Source organism: Callorhinus ursinus, unplaced genomic scaffold (genome assembly GCF_003265705.2).
Source record: "Callorhinus ursinus isolate GAN/ISIS: 27379988/994484 unplaced genomic scaffold, GSC_fseal_2.0 scaffold19, whole genome shotgun sequence".
Taxonomy (NCBI): Eukaryota; Metazoa; Chordata; class Mammalia; order Carnivora; family Otariidae; genus Callorhinus; species Callorhinus ursinus.
Genome location: NW_027397081.1, coordinates 9,201,789 through 9,222,123, shown reverse-complemented (window position 1 = coordinate 9,222,123; position 20,335 = coordinate 9,201,789). Strand labels below are relative to the sequence as shown.

At 39.0% G+C, this 20,335-nt stretch overlaps 1 protein-coding gene across 7 annotated transcripts in view; it reads right to left on the bottom strand.

Annotated features, from left to right (window-relative positions):
* BCO2 (beta-carotene oxygenase 2) overlaps positions 1-19,393 on the bottom strand; it is a 47,280-nt gene extending 27,887 nt beyond the window's left edge. For 3 of the 7 annotated variants that reach the window (XM_073903749.1, XM_073903748.1, XM_073903750.1), the window contains exons 1-4: positions 17,751-17,829; positions 16,851-16,962; positions 16,707-16,758; positions 8,260-8,454 (exon numbers count right to left, since the gene is read on the bottom strand). In XM_073903749.1, the coding sequence (XP_073759850.1) occupies positions 8,260-8,454; positions 16,707-16,758; positions 16,851-16,962; positions 17,751-17,813 (422 nt within the window). In that variant the 5' untranslated portion in view covers positions 17,814-17,829. Of the gene's footprint in view, positions 1-8,259; positions 8,455-12,688; positions 12,814-15,155; positions 15,918-16,702; positions 16,759-16,850; positions 16,963-17,750; positions 17,830-18,128; positions 18,153-19,316 lie in introns of those variants that run through there. The other 4 variants (XM_073903747.1, XM_073903751.1, XM_025893405.2 and 1 more) reach the window with 4 other exon arrangements.
* Positions 19,394-20,335: the final 942 nt, after the last annotated feature.

The window sequence follows — 20,335 nt, the reverse complement described above, 5'->3', positions numbered from 1 at the left end:
CTAGTTGAAAAGCAGTGGAATAGTGGCCATTTTCTCCTTGCTCCTGTCTTAAAGAAAATACTTGTAATCTTTCTCAATTTAATATTACGGGTTTTAAGACTAAGATTAAAACATATTATGTTTGTGTATATACATACATCTATATAAATACATACATGTGTGTATATATACATATACACACACATATATTTGATATACATATATTGTATATACATATACATATGGATTATGTATACATATATGTGTATATATATATATATTATCATGTTAAGAAAGTATCCATCAAGTCCTGTTTTATGAATATTTTTATGAGGAATGGATGTTGACTTCTGACAAAAGTTTTGTCAGCATTTATGGAGATAATCTTATGATTATTTATGCTAAAACCTATTAATATGGTATATGATAGGGGCTCCTGGGTGGCTCAGTCGTTAAGCGTCTGCCTTCGGCTCAGGTCATGATCCCAGGGTCCTGGGATCGAGCCTCATGTCAGGCTCCCTGCTCGGCGGGAAGCCTGCTTCTCCCTCTCCCACTCCCCCTGCTTGTGTTGCCTCTCTCACTGTCTCTCTCTGTCAAATAAATCAATAAAATCTTTTTTAAAAAAATATGGTATATGGTATTAATAGATTTCCAAATAATGCACTTACTTTGCCTCATCGTAGTGAACTATATTTTTATGTAGTATTGGATTCCATTTGTTAATAAAATATTTGTATTATATTGGCACTATATATTTTATATTTTTTCATGGATATTCATAAATAATATGAATAAGTAATAGTTTTCTGTACTGTCTGTATCATGTGTAGATAGTTAATATTATACTTGTTTCATAAAAAGAAATGCAAAGTTTCCCTTCATTTTCAATTCTCTTTAATAATGTATCAGGACCATTTGATATTTGAAGGCTTGGTAGCATTTCTCTGTGAAGAAATCTGGGCCTGGTGCTTTTTTTGAGAGGTAGATACTTAATAAGTATCTCTTTTTCCTCTACAGAAATTGTTCTGTTTACACCTGCTATCTCTATCAATTGTGGTAATCTGTGTTTTCCCAGGAAACCATGCACTTCATAAGATTCTCAAATGTATTTGCTGGGAGGCCTGAAAAGACTCCTGTACACTTTTATCTGTTTCGATGGTTTCCTTTCCCCCTGCCATTTCTTGTTTGGCACATTTGTGCTTCCTCCCTTTTTCTTTTTTTTTTTTTTTAAAGATTTTATTTATTTATTCATGAGAGACAGAGAGAGAGAGAGAGAGAGAGAGAGAGAGAGAGAGGCAGAGGGAGAAGCAGGCTCCCAAGGAGCAGGGAGCCTGATGTGGGACTCGATCCCAGGACCCTGGGATCATGACCTGAGCTGAAGGCAGACGCTTAACCATCTGAGCCACCCAGGCACCCTCTCCCTTTTTCTTCTTGATTGTGTTAGCTAGTGCTTTCTTTGTTTGGGTAATTTTTTTCAAAAAACACTAAAAAGAAGGGGTGCCACCCAGGGTGGCTCAGTCGTTGAGCGTCTGCCTTCGGCTCAGGTCATGATCCCAGGGTCCTGGGATCGAGCCCTGCGTCGGACTCCCTACTCGGCGGGAAGCCTGCTTCTCCCTCTCCCACTCCCCCTGCTTGTGTTGCCTCTCTCACTCTCTCTGTCAAATAAATAAATAAAATCTTTAAAAAAAAACACTAAAAAGAAAATAATTTCAATAATTATTGCTATTCTAATCTAAACACCACCAAAAACACAATACACAGTCCCAAACACAATACTCCAGGTGTAACAGCAGACATTCAGTTTCTTCATTTAAGAAACTTCATATTCTTTTCTTTCCTTATTTTTTTTTGTTACCACCTCATAGTATTGACTCACACTGAGCTGTCAACCAAAACCCCTAAGTAATTTTTAGCACATTTTGTTGTTAAACCACATCACTTTTATCCTTGTGTTTGTAAAATTTCTCTTCCTCTACATATACCTGTAATGATATTCCACTTGTTAGATTCCATCTCATAAGATCCTTCTAGACCCTATCATTCCATGCATTCATTTACTCAAACCAACCAACTTTTCTTGAGCCCCTACTATTCTGCAAGGCTTGTGCCAAGACCAGTGCTTACAGGCACATAACTAACTATGTCATAAAGTTGTTCTCTGAGACAACTGACAAGTGTTAAAAAAATACTATCTGTGCACAGAAGGAGCAACAGGATGGAAGGATGTGGGGATCAGGGAAGGGTCTAGAGGAAAGAAGACATTTGTCTAGTTCCCTAAGGATGTTTGCCAGTTGGAGAAGGGGAGAAGGGCATCCTAGGGAGAGGTGGTAAAAGAAGAGAGAGAGAAAGAAGAAAGAGAGAGAGAGAGAAAGAAAGAAAGAAAGAAAGAAAGAAAGAAAGAAAGAAAGAAAGAAAGAAAGGAAAAAAAGAAAGAAAAGAAAGGGAGGAAAAGGAAAGTGAGGGAGGGAGGGAGGAAGGAAGGAAGGGGGAGGGAAGGAAGGCAGGCAGGAAGGAACGAAGGAAGGCAGGCAGGAAGGAAGGAAGGAAGGCAGGCAGGAAGGAAGAGCAGTGAAGGCATATGGCATCCTGGAGGAACAGCCAGCTAACAAATTCGTGTGTGGGCAGAGCCTTCAGTGGCCAGCGATGGGAAAATAGGTCAGCACGAGACCTATCTGCACTTAGACTTACAGCTCAAAGACCTGCAACAGCAACACGTGGAGTTTTGAAACAGGAGGGTGAAACAGTGAGACCTGCATCTTAGAAAGGTCACTCTGGACACACAGTAGAACACGGGATAGAACGAGGAGCATCCAGATTTGGAGAAACCAATGAGGAGACCAGGCAATAATTCAAGTGAGAGATTATGAGAACCTGAAATGAACAGTATCATTAGAAAATTCCAGAAACAAGTCAGGTGACCGATAGGATAAGAGCAGTGACAAAAAGAGAAGGTCCAAAAAGTTACACCTGAGGGATAATTTGCTTTCACTGAGATGGAGAAAATGTGAGGAGCAAATAGTTCAGTTTTGAACAAGAGTCTGAGCTATTTGAAGCCATCAGAGTAAAGATGTTCTACAGCCAGTTGGCAAAATACAGGTGCTAGAGCACAGGAGAAGGGGGCTGGGTGGGAGATGCATGTTTGAGAGTATCTGTGGGTGACAGGCACAGGCCAGGTGCAAATAAGACAGTAACTACCATCTACTGAGTGCTTACTACCTGCCAGGACTGTGCTAAGCACTTTACCACATCCTTTCCTAGGTATATATAAAAAATAAACATATAATATATTTTAATTTATATATAAATATAAAATGTTTATATGCATTGATTCTGTGAATAATTTTAAAGATGTGGGAACCAACGTACAGAGTAAAAACATGTGCAGGGTCACAGGGCTGGTAAGAGGCAAGAAAGCAATTTGAATTCAGTGCTGACCCCAAATCTTGGGGTCTTACCCCAAAAAGTAAGGTGAAATATAAAAAGTAATTTGGCAGGAAAGGGAGTGGGGAAGGAGAAAAGGAAAGAAGAAAATGAAAATGTACTGCCAATTCTTGTCAGCCACTGAATGGGGCACTCATTGTCTCCTTTTAATTCTCATCCCCAGTCATTAAAATCTATATAATTAGCCCCATTTCTCATATGAGAAAACTTGCTTAAGACCACAGCACTGATAAATGGCAAAATGGGATCTGAATCCACTCCATCTTACTCCAAAGAATGTATTATTTCTACTATACCAAAGAAAGCGTATAATACAAGAGGAATACTCAGGGCAGAGGCTGGGATGTATCAATATTGAAGGCACAAGTGAAGTGAGATGAGCATCAAAAACTTTATTTTAGAATGAGCAATCTGATGATGGATAGAAAAAGAATCTGGAGAGGGTGCCTGGTAGGTTCAGTTGGGTTAAGTATTTGCCTTAGGCTGAGGTCCTGATCTCAGGATCCTGGGATCAAGCACAGCATCATGCTCTCTGCTCAGCAGGGAGTCTACGTCTCCCCCTCCCCCCACTCGTGTGTGCACGCACCGTGCGCTCTCTCTCTCTCTCAAATAAATAAATAAAATCTTTTAAAAAAGGAAAAGAAAACAGAAATAATCAGGAGAAATTGTTATGGAGGAATCTAGGGATGAGAGAATTTTAAGACGGGTGGTCAATAATGTCGAACACTATTGAAAAGTCAGGCTAAGGACTGGAAAGTCCATCTTGTTTAATAATTAACAGGTTTTGGTGACCTTTTTGAGAACAGCTACTGTAGAGTGGTGGGTTAAAAGTCAAGAGGGCAGCAAACCGAGAAGACACCAGGAAGCAGGTAAACAGAGGCAGTGAGGGGAGGAGAAGAGGTATTAGCTGGAGGGGAAGGTGGAATGGGGAACGAGGGTGTTTTAGGATGAGAGGACATCTGGAGGCCAAGATGAGGGGTGGGTGGAGGAGAAACAGACACGGCGGGGCGGGCGGGGGGGTATGAATGATGGGGCAAGGTTCCAGAGGAAAGGAAGAGGGCCACTTCCTCCTCTGATCATGAGGAGGCAGGAGAAGGTACTTTTGTGGAGAAGTTTGGAGGTGGGGAAGAGGGCAGTGGAAGGAGCTCCAATGCAATCGCCCCTCTTCACTATGAAGTCGGCCCGCTTGCCGGTTAATAGCGAGAGGGACAAACAGAATGAAGGAGGCTTCAGGAAGGGACGCGCTGCAGGAAGCTGGAAAGTACAGGGAAGGCTAAACATGCCCTGGAGACACCAAGTTCCTATTCTACCCAGATTCATGGCATTTAAAAAACTGATAAGCATGCAATCATTGTATCATGGATGAAATCATTGATAAAATACTTCTGATTGAAGAAGGGCCTTTGTCCTGTCGCTACTGTGTCGGCATGTTGACAGAGACGCCTGAACGGCGGCGGCGTCTCACAAGGGGACCAGAGACTCGGGACTGAGTGGGGCTACTCTCATGCGCAGGTTGGGGTGCCCGGGCTTTAGGTCTCCGCCGGCCCAGGAAGTCTAATCTGGGGAGCCGAGCACTAAACCAAACCTCCTCTTTGACCTGAAGGCATCTGTACCTCACACCCAAGGGGAAGGCCAGACCCTGTTCCTGCTGTAAATGCCTACTGCTGGCTCAGAAGAAGTGGATTGGAAGTACAAAGGAGACACTCAGGAGGACCAGCCACACCACCACCTCCCCCACGAAGACGTTTACCTTTAAAGAGGCCTGTAGTGCAAGCCTAGGCCCTGAGTAGCTCTGCTGCTTGGTTTTAAAATTTACTAGAGCTACTTCAGCAGCAGATGAAAGACCATATGCTTTTTGCAAGAGGCTGTTACTCTCAGGGTTGCATCAGTAGTTTTATTTTTCTCTTCCTCCTGCCCCTTCTTTTTGCCTTAGAATCTTTCTTCAAATTATAACTTGCATGGAATCCAGATATGTAAGTAGAAAAAAGCACAACTCCACTGATGAGGGCCAGGAGGATCTACAGGCCAGCCGATTCACCTTCTTTTTCTCTGCCTCCAAACCACCTTCCCATCCAGCCATCAGAAATACCGGTCATTCAGATTTCATAGCAACATGGATTAAAAGGCTTATGATAGTGTGAAAGTTTTTAAATCAGGGCAAAAAAACTCAATTAATATCCAAAACATAAAGAACCCACACAACCCAACAGCAAAAAAATAAACAATCGGGGGCACCTGTGTGGCTCAGCTGGTTAAGGGTCTGCCTTCAGCTCACGTCATGATCCCAGGGTCCTGGGATGGAGTCCCACATCAGGCTCCTTGCGCAGTGGGGAACCTGCTTCTCCCCCTGCCTGCCACTGCCCCTGCTTGTGCTCTCTCTCTCTCACGCTCTCTCTCTCATTCTCTTTGTCAAATAAATAAATAAAATCTTTTAAAAATAAAAAAGGGCACCTGGGTGGTTCAGTCGTTAAGTGTCTACCTTAGGCTCAGGTCATGATCCCAGGGTCCTGGGATTGAGCCCCAGGTCGGGCTCCCCTCAGGGAGTCCCACTCCCCCTGCTTGTGTTCCCTCTCTCGCTGTATCTCTCTCTGTCAAATAAATAAATAAATAAATCTTTAAAAAATAAAAAATAAATAAACAATCCAATTTAAAAAATGGGCAGAAGATCTGAATAGACATTTTCCCAAAGAAGACATCCAGATGTCCAAGAGGCACATGAAAAGATGTTCAACATCACTAATCATGATGGAAATGCAAATCAAAACCACAACATCACGTCACAGTTAGGATGGGTAGTATCAAAGAAATGAGAAATAGCACATGTTGGTGAGGATGGTGAGAAAAGGGAACCCTCATGCACTGTCGGTGGGAATGCAAATTGGTACAGCCACTGTGGAAAACAGTATGGAGTTTCCTCAAAAAATTAAAAACAGAATTACCACATAATCCAGTAATTCTACTTCTGGGTACTTATCTAGGAAAACAGAAACACTGACTCCAAAAGATATCTGCACCCCCTCATTGATTATAGCATTATTTACAATAGCCAAGATACAGAAGCAACCTAAGTATCCACCAGTGGGTGAATGCATAAAGAAGATGTGGTATATGTATATACAATGGAATATCATTCAGTCATAAAAAAGAAGAAAACCATTTGTGACAGCATGGTAAGGGCATTCTGCTAAATAAAATGAATCAGACAGAGAAAGACAAATACCATACGATCTCATTTATGCATGGAATCTTTAAAAACCAAACCAAACCAAACAAAAAACAAAAAACCCCAAGCTCATAGATACACACACACAACAGATTGGTGGCTGCAAGGTATGGGGGGCAGGGGGTAAGGGTAGGTGAAATGGGTGAAGGAAGTCAAAAGTTACAAAAATAAGTAATGGGAATGTAATGTACAGCATGGTGACTATAGTCAATAATACTATATTGCATATTTAACAGTTACTAAGAGAATAAATCTTAAAAGTCCTGATCACAAGAAAAAAAATTTTTGTAACTATGTGTGGTGACAGATGTTAACTAGACTTACTGTGGTGACCATTTCACAACACATACAAATATTAAATCATTGTTGTACACCTGAAACTAATATAATGTCATGTCAATTATATTTCAATAAAAAAATTCTACATACAATATGATTGTAATTATTTAAAACCAATCTATAGAAATGAGGCAAAGACTAGCAGGAAATACACCAAAGTGCTAAGAGAGGATGTGGTCCACATTTTCTTCCGCTCTGTTCTATATTTCAGAAAGTTTTACATAAGTAAACACTTTTATAATGAAAAAGTTTTTAATATTCAAAAATGTTTAAAGCAAAGAAGATTCCTTCCTTACCATAGGGGTTTCTTTACATCACTTCATGTCCCTACTAAATGTACAGAGAAATAATATACATAAGAGTTATTGGTGTTTTTCATTTATTTCCATGTATTTATTGAGAGCTATTAAGAGCAGGGCCTACATGGAACTTATATTCTAGTGGAGAAACACAGTCAGTAAACAAACATAAAAACAAACAAACAAAAATACTAGGCATTTGATAGTGCTGTGCAGAGAATTAAAATAGGTAATACCATTTTTTTTAAAGATTTTATTTATGTATTTGAGAGAGAGCGTGCACACAAGCAAGGGGAGCACAGGAAGAGGGACAGATTCTGAGCTGAGTGCCAAGCCCATCACTGGGCTCGATCTCAAGACCCTGAGATCATGACCTGAGCCAAACCCAAGAAACCAAGAGTCGGATGCTCAAATGACTGAGACACACAGGTGCCCCAATAGGTCAGACATTTAATAAGAGCATTTTTAGATTTGGGGATCAGGGAAGGCTCAAAGGACGTGAGACCTGAGCTGATACCTGAATGACAAGAGTCAGACTTGGGAAGATAGACGAGAGCCAATGCCAACACCCTGAGCAAAAATAAATGTGTCCAGTTTGAGGAACTGAAAGAGCCATTGTGTCTGGGGAGCACTGGGTAGGGGAGCTGTATGAGGTGAAGACATTGCCCCTTCCTTCAGGAACTTGTGGTGAAACACAGCTCGGTAGTCATACAGACAGTTCCTGACACTTCTCTTTTGCCATAAGCCCTCAGAGGACTACAGATTTGTAATATTCTGCAAAATAGAAAAGTCAGGACTTTTTTTTTTTTTTTAAAGAATGAAGTCTCTCTTTTTTTTTCCGTAGACTACAATTTTCTCACCTGTATTCAAAGGAGCTGCATGACAACGTTAGCCTCAGAGAGAAAACAGATTTAAAGCATATTCCACTGAACCAGCCACACTAAAAAATCCAAATTGTTCTCCAAAATCAAGACTTACTTATCCTTCCCAAACTCGAATTTCCCGGGCCCAATTCGAAGTAGATAGCCACTGAGCCACTTGGGAAAATGTCCTCGGACTCGAGCAGAGACCATCTGTGGCGTCTCCTCCACCGTGGTTAGGAGTGGTGCAATACATGGAAGCCTCTCACGCTTACCGAAGGTTGCCTTCTTCTGATGAGTACTTTCCATGGTACTGTGAAGAGGAAATCAAGAGCACAAAAAAATTGTACAAGATGCCCGTTTCTCCATAGACAATACTCTTACCTACTGGTAAGGGAAAAGTAAACCCATCACCAAATATAGTCTCCAAATTCCTCTCCTTCCTCATTCTCAAACTGTCACCTCTCTGGTTCTCCATTTTTTAATTACAACAATCCTTTTTTTTGTATTCTTGCAGTACAAATCTGCCTAAGGATGAACTCAGGACTGCATTATTATTATCATTTGTCATGGTTGAACAATGTTCCTCTTTTCACAAGACTGAATCTACATATTAACCTCAGATGTGCTAAAAGCAACCTCACTGTTATGATAAAAAATGACCACTATTCATCACTATCCTAATTACATTACACCAGAACGGGATGCCAAAGATTTCACAGCAATTTACGAGAATTTAGTAGGATCTGTAATTCAATTTCTTCCATTTTAATGACATATGCATGAACATGCATGGCATTTTCTAAAAGAAGGGTGTCATGAACTAAATTATGCAGTGAGACCTGGTCTGGAATTACCTAAAGTTCAAAAGCCACAAGAAAAAAAAATCATTATTATATAAGAAGCCAAAAATTATCCCTTTTACTTCATATTCATTTGGTGTTCACAAGGTAGTGTTACCTAACACAGAGGGGTGGTCAGATATGTAATTAATTAGAGAGCACTTTATTTTATTTCATAAAATTTTAACAGTAATATAGAAGTCTAAACTAGAAAAACTAATACACAGAGACCCTATTCCTCTGAAGAAGTGAGATTTGCATTATTTTAGCAAAATTTTTTACAATGTTATATCTATCATCTCATTTCTTTCAAATCTTTATAAAATTCAGTTTAGAGTACATGATTCCTTCTACTTTCTTGTAAGTAACAATTCAGTCAAACCCAACTATTTCCTGCTTTCCCAAATAAAATTGACTAATCTATCCCTAAGGAAATGCTAGTATTGTTCAAATTTTATCACAAATCTACCTCCTTTATGAGGAAGTGTAGTGTAATATTTAATAAGAGTACTGCCCCAGGTTCTGCCAGACTCCAGATTGCTTGGGTTCAAATCCTGGCCTGCCATTTTCCAAATAAATAGCCTCGAGCAAGGCAACCTCTCTGTGCTCTGTTTCCTCTTTTCTAAGGTGGAGATAATAATAATTCTTATTACTTCTAAGCCTATAAATAATAAATGAGTTAGGTTATGTAAAGTTTTTAGAACATAGTAAATACTCAAAAATGTTAGCTATCATTATTTACATAGCTTTTAATGATCAATCCAACAAGATGTAATATCATCTTCCTTCGAATTATTTATACATTCAACAAAATAGTAACTGGTGAGGGATAAAAAGTACTCAAACCTGATGTAAATGAACATATAAACAGATCATCTATACTATAATCAGTGTTTTGTTTGAGCACTGTTTCTCAAGGTATGGTCTGAGGGCCACTTGGAACAGAAATACATGGTATTACTGCTAAAATGCAGATTCAGGGACTCCACCCTGGACCTAATCAGAATTTCTGGGATACAGCAAGGAAGTATTCTTAGGCATATGAAAATCTGAGAACCACAATATTAGAGGTATAAAGAAGAGGCTTTGAAACGCTTAGGTATTTATCTAATACCTAGTTCAAAAGTACATAATATATTATATTATGCCTATTCATCTCACACTCCTCTTACATTAAAATAAATGTCCTGAGGTCAGTTACTTCAGTCCTCTCACTTAAGTAGAATTAAATTGAATACCCTGATCGGACATTTGTCTGAATAGAAATTCATGAACTTAAAACACTTCACATTTTTAGAAAAAAACTTACATGTCTACATGTTCTATACTCCATAGCATGTTATTGGCAGTTTTTTATATTCTCTTCAAACTTTCCACGGTACTTGATATTGTGATCTATACTTCCTTAAACCCCTTTCTATTGTTGGTTCCTGAAAATACTGCACTTCTCTAACTTCCTTGCTCCCTCTTTGCTTTATGCTAGCTTCACTTCTTAGCTGACAACCTTGAATAAGTTACTAATCGCTCGGAGCCTCAAGTTTTTCAATGATAGAATGGGCGTAATGGGAATGAAAGGAAGATAATACTTCCCGTTTGTTGTCATAACTAAATATAGTAGTAGATAATGTCCAAATGTCAACTCCCTCAAGTGCTCCTCTTCCCCTTATCACCTCCTGAGTCTGACCTTGGACCTTTGCTCTTTATAATCTCAGGACACCCTCCTTGGTAGTCTCATCTAGTCCCTTAACTTCACCAAGTACTTCTTGCAGGTGGCTCTCAACATGTCAAAAGAAAATTCCTCATTTTCCCCTTTCCAAATCCATTTTTCCCACCTGCAAAATCATCTAGCTTCAAAATCTGTGTGGGCCTTTAATTCCTCTTCTTCACTGTACCCTCACATTCGCTAAGGGGTTAAATTCTGACTGTGACCAGACGGGGCCAGGAAGAGAATGTTACAAGAATGATATAGGGGGGCCAGTATAAACCCCTAGGGCTCAGAAGTCCACAAGGGTGCCTCGGGCAAACGCTTTGTCGAGATGTGTGCTGGTCCACACCACCCGGGCAGCCCCCCCCCCCGCACTGTTTCTTCTGGTCCATACCTGTCCTCCTCAGCACCGATGCTTCAGTCTCTCTTTCCTATCAGTCACGTTCTTGCCACTGTCCTAATTTAGGCCCTCACAGCCTCTTAGATAAGATGGTCAGAGTCTCTTAACTGGAAGGAGAAAGCAGATAGGGAAGCTATCCGCTGCGGGGGCCTCCAAATGGCTGCGCCTCTTGACCCCTCTGCCCCTTGGGATGGCTAGAGCCCACAGGCCAAGTGCCTCCAGCTCTGAACAGTTCATGGGGCTCCAGATCCCATCCAATCTACTCCAGGATGAGGTAAAAATACCATCATTCTCTATTTGTGCTATGATGTGCAAAAGGTTAGGAAGCACTGCTACTAAATTAATCTTCCTAAGTACAGATCTGATTGTATCAAATAATCCTCCAAAAGCCCTCACACATGACTCCTCACTGTCTACCATGTAAAGTCTAAATTGCGTGGCCAGGCACTGAAGGCACTGTACAATCTCACACCAACCTACCTGTCCAGGTGCCCCCTCACTAATGCCTTCCACTCCAGCCAAACTAAGCCACTCCCCATTCTCTTCTCCTCATCACAATTATACCCTTCTCTTCACCTAGGATATTTCCCATCTCCTCCAGGTGAAATTCACTGACCTTACTCATCCTTCAAGATCCAGTGCACATATCACCTGCTTTTTAAACACAACATTCCCATTTCCTATAACAAGAACTGATTCTCCTTAGTCTGAACTCACATAGCATCTATTTCAGCTCTGTTACGGCACTCATCTTACTCTCTCTTGGGCGATAAGGATGAATACAATTTATAGGGGCGCCTGGGTGGCTCAGTCGTTAAGCGTTGGCCTTCAGCTCGGGTCATGATCCCAGGGTCCTGGGATCGAGTCTCACATTGGGCTCCCTGCTCTGCGGGAAGCCTGCTTCTCCCTCTCCCACTCCCCCTGCTTGTGTTCCCTCTCTCGCTGTGTTTCTGGTCAAATAAATCAATAAAAGATTTTTTAAAAAAGATGAACACAATTTATAACTTCTGCTACTGGTATTCCTTAAGTAAAGGGTCACTTGTTTTTCCTCCCACTCCAGTACCTAACACAACTGCCTTGCATACTGCAAGTACTAAATTATTGAATTAAATAATTTTAAAGTTTATAGTCCATATTAGTATGATTTCTGAAAGCTCAACATCAGCCAATTTCAAGAAATAAAATCATGTAACAATAGTAGCTAAAATAGAAAGCTACAAAACCAGAGGTTTTAAGGCAGTCCCCCAGAATGCAAACAGCAGAACGAAACATTTACATTAGGACATGTAGCAATGATTTTCAACTGAGAAGGGTCTAAACAGTGACTATTCTTCCTATTGCAGATCCAAGGGAATCCCTAAACCCTGATCCTGCCTCACGTTATATAAAATATACAAATGGAAAGACTGTTTCACTGACAAACAAATACTGACTCAGTCTTCCTTAACTCCCAGCTCTGTGGTGTTGCTGCCTGTATCTGCCACACACAGAGTGAAAAGCTTCAGAAGCCCCCAGTACTCTTCAGGAAAGAGGCACAGAACTGGAAGCCTGAGCAGCTAGGAAGAGGAGGAAGGGGAGGAGGAAGGGGCAAATCCCCTACCTGGGATCCAGTGTCCTACCACAGAAAGGAACCCCACTGCAACGGTAGAAAGGTTGCTGACAAAATGGAGAAAGGTCTGAAAAAACATTCTGGTATTGATTTAGCAGCAGCAGATCCTGTGATTTCCAAAACCTCCCACTCACTTCCTGGGCTGTCCTTGGCTCACTGACAGAATAGGAGGGAATGGGGGAGGAAGTCAGGGAGGGCAGACAAGGGATAGGGCTTCCAGACGCCTGCAATCTCTCCCATAGGTCGGTCACATTGTCAGAAGTATCCCAACTACCTATCTGTGATAAGCAGCTGTTTGAAATTCTGAAATTGGACCACCAATAGTGGTCTCCCTTCCTAAACTTTCTTCTTTCAAACCTCTTCTCACATTACAATTAAGCACCTTGATCCATGGCTCAGTTTCATTATGCCACTTCTCTTCTGAAAGATTAACATCTCTTTCCTTACAGAATAAAGTCCAAATGTAGTTTATCAACAAAGGACTCTACAATCTGGCCACACCTACCTTTCCATCTTTTGCCCCTCTGCCTTCTAGCATTTCATCCCTCCTTTTCTTTTCCATTCATTTAATTTACAAAACATTTTCTGACAATTTAGTATGAATAAGGCTCTGTGGAAGTATGCCCTTAATAAATGTGTAACCACGTGTATTTTTATTAATATAACCAACACTTTTGAGCACCAATATATCAAATACTGTACTACAAATTACGAATATAAGGAAGCAAGATTCAGTCCCTGCTCTCCAGCAGTTTAGATGATGCGCTATTGCCCTTTGTGAATTCTCAGCTCAGGGAAAAGCTTATCCAACATACCGTGTATTTTTGTTCTTCAGTGCCATTTTAACAAACTTTCCCCTGCCTGAAATATCCTCCCTCTTTCCTTATCAAAAACCCATTTCACTACCTTTCTGACCCCTTTGTCAACATATTCTAGTAACTCACACTAAAAGGAGTTAACTAGCACTGCACAGAGATACTTTTAACATTTACCTATCATGTCTTCCTAGCAAAGACATGTTAAGTATGTTTCAAGAAAGTAGGGGTGACAAACTGTCAGAAGGGAGAACAAAGAGTACCTCAAACTATTCTGTATTCCCCACAATGCCTAGCAGAGTATGATGTACAAGACATTCAATATCTATTTTTATTGGTAACCAGTGAGAAATAATTTATAAACTTGTGAAATTTTATTGAAGTGAGTAATATTAGAAATGTAAATTAAAGGGCAATAACATATCTGCAGTTGTTAATTATTCGAAGATAATTACTCTTGTTTATGTGGATGGTACCAAAGACATCAAAATTTGATAAAAATCAGTCTTAATTAGGCTTTCAGGAACTTTAATCCTAGAAGGTAGCTGCTCTGACCAGTAAACACATTGTGACTAAAAATCAGTTCCCTAGTCTTAATCATACCAAATGAAATGATCAAACCAATTCTCTGAACCAGCATAGGAAAGAACCACATGTTGAACAACGGTGACACCATCAAGATCTAACAAGCATATTATGAAATGCACTCTGAAACAGTTAGCCTTGTCTTTCTCATTAGTAATAAATGCTTAGAAAAAATAACTCAGGAACATTTAACTATGATGTGTCAGGAGAGACATCTTTGTATTTAGAACATTAAAAAATTCTGTAAGTTAACAGTAAATCAAAATCAAGGTGACGTGTCATATCAACTCAAATATAGTCTTCTGGTTACACTTAGTATTTTAAAATTCCATTACTAATAGTTATTTCATTGACCTGCAACCTACCCTACACCCCATTAGCATATCCCTCTACAACCTAATTAATTTTTTCCACTTAACCAATATTTTTAGTTAGTATTTTACCATTTCAATCCTTTCTTATATGAGTATTTATGTAATGTGGTATATATGCCTTAAAATAGTAATCTGATTGCTGCTTTAGTTGTCAAATGAGATTTTAACATTTAGAAGGCAGCAAGGCAAATATACTATACACCAGAGGAATACCAAATTCCCTGTGGTGCCATTTGTAAATATGTCCAAATTTGTGATTGTTTATATTGGTAAAATATATATAAAATAGATTGAGTTATCTATATGATTGAAAAATGCATGCTGTGATTTTTAAAAACCTAATGATTAATATAGTTATCACATATAATAGTTACCATATATAATTATATAACATATTAAAAGTCTTCAATAAAATCATAGCAGTACCTTCCAACCCTTTTTTAGAGAATTTTTTTTTTTTAGCTAGGTGAGTTTTAGAGATCCTCCAATTGAAATTCAATTTATGAATTATAATAGGTTTGAAATGACTCATCAAGTTTACCTTGCTGTTTAGGCAATCTTTTTACTTCTGGATCACTAATTTTTGTCCCATACCACACAGTTGCTAAGGGTCTAAATATAATTTATTAACTGCACCATTGATATGGTCGATATGTAAAAAAGCCAACTCATGTAAGGTTCTGGTTAGTAATTTCTGGTTTTTATTTTATCACTTTTACCACAAGAAATAATTTTAAACCAAGAATTTTTATTAGTCATATATAATAACTAATAGTGAAAATAATCAAATGGTAACATTAAATAGCAATACCTTAGCTATATTTTATTACATATTGTGAAACTGGACAAATTACCTTGAGGTTTTAGGTTTTTTTATAATACTGACTATGAAAAACATTTTAAAACTATCTCCATAGCTATCTAGCTGCTATTTAGACAGAGTATTTTAAAAGAAAAGTGCAATATTGTTAAACATTATCAAAATAACTCACTGAGTCCTCTTTTAGAATTTTAAGAAAGGCTAGGAGGCTTAAGGAAAAAAAGAATCTATATGCAATTTAAATAATTTACACTTTTATGAAATATGCCAAAGATTTAACCCTCAAAAAAAAAAGCTACATACTTCATATTAATATCCAGTTTAAAGTCCCTTTTAAATCTAGAAAAGAAATTCAAGGAATTTCCCCTTCTATGGTTAAGGCACACATTTTCTTTAACAACCAGAGAGCTTTCAGAGCATAAATGTCATTCTTTTAATACAACAATAATGGGCTTAAATTCTCAGATTATTTTAAGTACACAATTTTATCTGTGCAGTGTGTTTGCAATCACTGTAAACCTCTGTCTCAGGAGCTCTCTTTTTTGTATTAGAAAGTTTTCAATAGTATTGGCTTCTTTGAAGAGTCCATCTATCTCGTCAATATAAGATGCATCTACTGCTGCTCTCTCACTAATGAGGAAAAAAAAGTTTTATGTTAAACTAAATAGTTAGAATGTCTAGTGACTATCACAGTGATGTTCTTTATTATGTTATACTTGTTAGCTACTTCATTTAAATAGCTTTGTACATCAAAAAGCTTCATTAATTTAGAAACAGTCTTCAGTAAAAGTTAAATTAGTCATGTAAATATTTTTGACTATTCAAAGTCTCCTGACACTACAGACTATGTATCTTATAATACATTATAATTCTAATATTAAACTATATACATTATTTTAACAACCACATAAACCATCATCCAAATACAATGATTGTCCAGTAGTTAAAAAAAACCCACCTTAACAAACAACAAAAAGAACACCTTATAAAGATGATAATCTCAAGCCAATAAAATATTTAAATTCAGTCTTCAAATATCAGACATAATATTTAAATATTTCATAAATATATTTATTTTATCTTTAATATCACTCTTATCATTAACTTCAACAAATGGCATTTTTCTCAAAGAAGTTTTTCATTAAATGTTAGAATTTTATTAGAGACCAAAATACATCCAGCCTAGTATTTAGCTCTGGTAATAACAAAACAAAGGATGTTTAGTGGAAAAGTTGGGGTTATTCTTTGAAAATAACCGACTAATCTATTTTAAAAAACTAAGGTAGAATAAAAAACTCTGAAATTACAATTACTGGATAGGTTTGCAGCCACTGAACTAAACTTCTCATTATGGAGTTTCCAGAAAAAAATTATTTCTAAGAGAAAGACTCAAAAGGATATGCTATAATACTTGCCTTAAGATCTTTGCATATGTAGACAACATTAGATTAATTTCCTTGCTCATATCTGTTCAAAAAAAATGACTGAGTAAGTTGTGAACTATAATAAACTTTCTGTATTATAAAATCAATGTTTAGAAATATATGCATTTTATATACCACCATTCAAATCTTTCTCCAGGGATTCTTTATAAAATAGTCCCGAGCTTTCCAAGAAAGAGGAATCTGATTTTCCAAGAGAGGACAGTTGTGGACTATCTGGCATTTGAGGCTAATAGAAGAAAGTAAAGAAAATAGATAAATAGTCAACAAGATCCTTAGGACAAATGCATTCTGTCCCCCAAAAAGGCAAATAAAACATCTTTCAGGAAAAAAACAAACACACTAGCAACTATACACATTCATGTCCTAATCAGTCATTTGAAGTTTTATTATTGAGAAAACTTTTAGGCCTAACAAGCACCTTGTTCAACATACTTATTATTACTTTGGTTTTACATTAGACTTTGAATATGGTATTAATCCCTTGATGAAAAAGTTTCCTGTATCTTGAACCGGTAGATGTTTCCATAGCAATATAGTAAAACTTTCATTCAGACAATAGCCAAATGCTTGCAAAATTTTGCAAGATAACATAATCTCTAAGGAAGCAATAACGTCCCAAATGCAAACAGATCAAGTAGTGGGAGGAGTAGTGAAGAAGGGCAGAATACAGTGCTCTTAATTAAAAATATCAGCAACTATATTACCTAAGTATTCTACTTATTAGAGCAAAACAATTACTTAAAATCCTATGTATCATATAGGCATGAACCCATTTCTGTTTCTCCATCACGAATTACAACAAAGAAATTTCATCTCCCAATAGTTTCTTGAAAGCCTATACTATTTAGTGAAAAAGCAGCTGAAGTCAACATAGTTCCTGCTGGGACAATCCCACTTCTGGGAATATGAAAACATCAAATTCCATTCATCAGTAGAACTTTCTTAAATAGAAAAAAACTTGAGAAGCATAAAAAATAAAACTAAAGATTAAGGCTCCAGGAGCATGTGGATTACCTCCAGTTCTCTTGGTCTCTTGCAATTTCTAGTATCAGGTTTTACAATGTGACTTGCCATCATATTCTGGAGGCGAGAACTGCAAGGTTTAGAGGATGCCAAATATAAGTACGAACTCCATGCTATAGCGTTTTTGAGTCTTTCCCTTTCTTTCCAGTCCCATCAATTTAATTCAGGCTCTCATTATCTGTCACTTACCCGAGCTACCCACTTTCTCCCTGCCCTATTCCATCCTATCAACTGCTGTTTGGGCAGTCTTTCAAAACTGATTACCATATTCCCTTAACTCAAAAACCTTCCCACTCTTCATTACTCCAGAATGAGTCCAATTTCCATGGTACGGCACCCAAAGTCCTGTATCACCTGGGGCCAACCTACCGTTCCTATGATTTTCATCTACTCCCTCAGCAAAACCAGTCTCTTTGGCACTTCTGCCTGTTTCAGAATTTAAGATTCTTCTACCTTCAAAAAGTCTTAATGTTGAAATATATCTTATAGTTCATCTAATTCAATGTCATTTCTCACAGACATGAAAACAGAAGCAGAGATCGTTGACCAAGTTCAAACAAGTAAAACTGAGCCAGACTAGAACCAAGATTTCCTGAGTTTCCACTGCCCTATCTTACCTTAATGTAGCATCGAATTTTACTCTTAAATTACTTTCTCCTAAACTCTGAAAATCATTTCCCTAGGAATCTGAAAGAGTGCATTTAAACAAAGAAAAAATGTAGAAACCTACAAGGGGATAGCCTCTACGTCTTAAGCGATGAGGAGCCTGTCTCTATTCAATAGACTATCAATTTACTTTGCTTTTTTTGGAGAAACTATGATGACCTGGATACTTGTAATGAATCTGTTTGATTAGTCATATATCATTTTCATATAAAGACAGAATGACAGCAGCAACAAATAATAAATAATAAATTCCCTACAGTGCTCCAAATCGCTGTCAGTACCTTTCCAGCATGTAAGTGCTGCGATAGGAGCACGCAGAAAACATTATACAGGCACAGTAGTGCTCACTTTGCCTTGGGAAGTTCGAAAAGAGAAGCCAACGTGAGAGCTGTTCTCTTCTCCTTTCCCCTTTTCCTGCTACACCTCTTCTCTCCTCTCTCAGAGTAAGAGAATGTGCGTGTAGAGCAAATGAAAACCTCTACAGTTAGGTAATGGTTTCTGCAAAAATAAATTCATTTTTTCTGTCATAACTTCGGGCCCCCTGCTGAATCCAGGCCGGGTCAAAAGGCTGGGGAGCCTCCGGTGACACGCCCCCTTCGCAGCCTCTAACCTCGGCTATGCAATCCAATGTTCTGGTGACCTAGACTTTACCAAGCAATGACCCTGCACCTTACGCAACTTTTTTCTCCTAGTCTTCCCGTTCTTCTCAACGCCTAGTGGGCCCCTGGGGCCATTTCACCTACCTTTTTTCTCACTTCCCTCCCCGCTGTCTTTTCCTCCCTGCTTGTATTTCAGACCCACTAACGTCCCTGTGAGAGACATCCTCTCACTGCCTGGTTTCACACTCTCAAGGGCACGCATCCTTCCAGCCCCATCCCAAGCCCAGCCTACTACATGGCGTCGTGACCTTCCTCGTCAGCGAAAGCGTGGGAACGAAGAGACCTGATCTGCACGCGCGAGTGCGCAGTCTCCGCGGGCTCCCGGCAGACAGTGCGTGAATCACGTGAGTCACGTGACGAGCTGCGCATGCTCCCGGAGCCCGCAGCCGGGGCTGGAAGCCCGGCCAGGAGCCCCTTGGCGTTTGGCGGAGGGGTGGCTTTCTTCCTCTCGTCTCCCGCTGTTTCCCTGGACTTGGAATCTCTGAAACAAAAATCTCTCCTTTCCTCCAAGTGTATGGAGAAGATGGGAAAAATCTGAGACTAGTCTCTCGGGAAAGAAGAATTGCCTGAGCGAGGCTGGGTGGGGTGTGTCCCACCCGTTTGGAATGTCAGTAAAGGTACACAAAACGGGACACCCGACTCTACTTCTCAAATAAAACTTACATCCCATACAACACGGGGTGTTTGAAGGAAGTTTGAAGGAAGCCAGTGTTCCCCTGGCTCGCAAGCGAAACTTGCAGGTCCAGACTCTCCATTCCTTGGCCTTTTTCTCTGGTGCAACCACACTTTCAGAATCACACCCTTCCAGGGGACGCCCGGGTGGCTCAGTCGTTAAGAATCACAACCTTCTGGAAGATTCCTTTCCTGATGTCAATAGGTTTTGTCACCTTAATTGGCAGCTTTCAAAAAAAACCTTCTAACATACATGGCTCACATACTTGGAAGTGCTTTCATGGGGTGACTTTGACCCGCAATTTCAAAGACATTCTAAGGTTATGCCCAGTTAGTTGATGTGGAAGGGAAAAAAAAAAATCACCTCATAAAACAAAGGTCAACAACATCGTCCATAAATTCCAGGTACACACTCTTGCACCTTAGCAAACCAACTTAAGGTTTTTTTCCCTTTGGTTTATCTCAATGTTAGTTGTCATAAAGACTTGTGTATGTTTATCAGCTACTTGTGAAAAAGCCATTCGTTTTAAGTAAGTTCCCAGAAAATACTGTTTGTTTAATTTGATTTGCTAATATTGT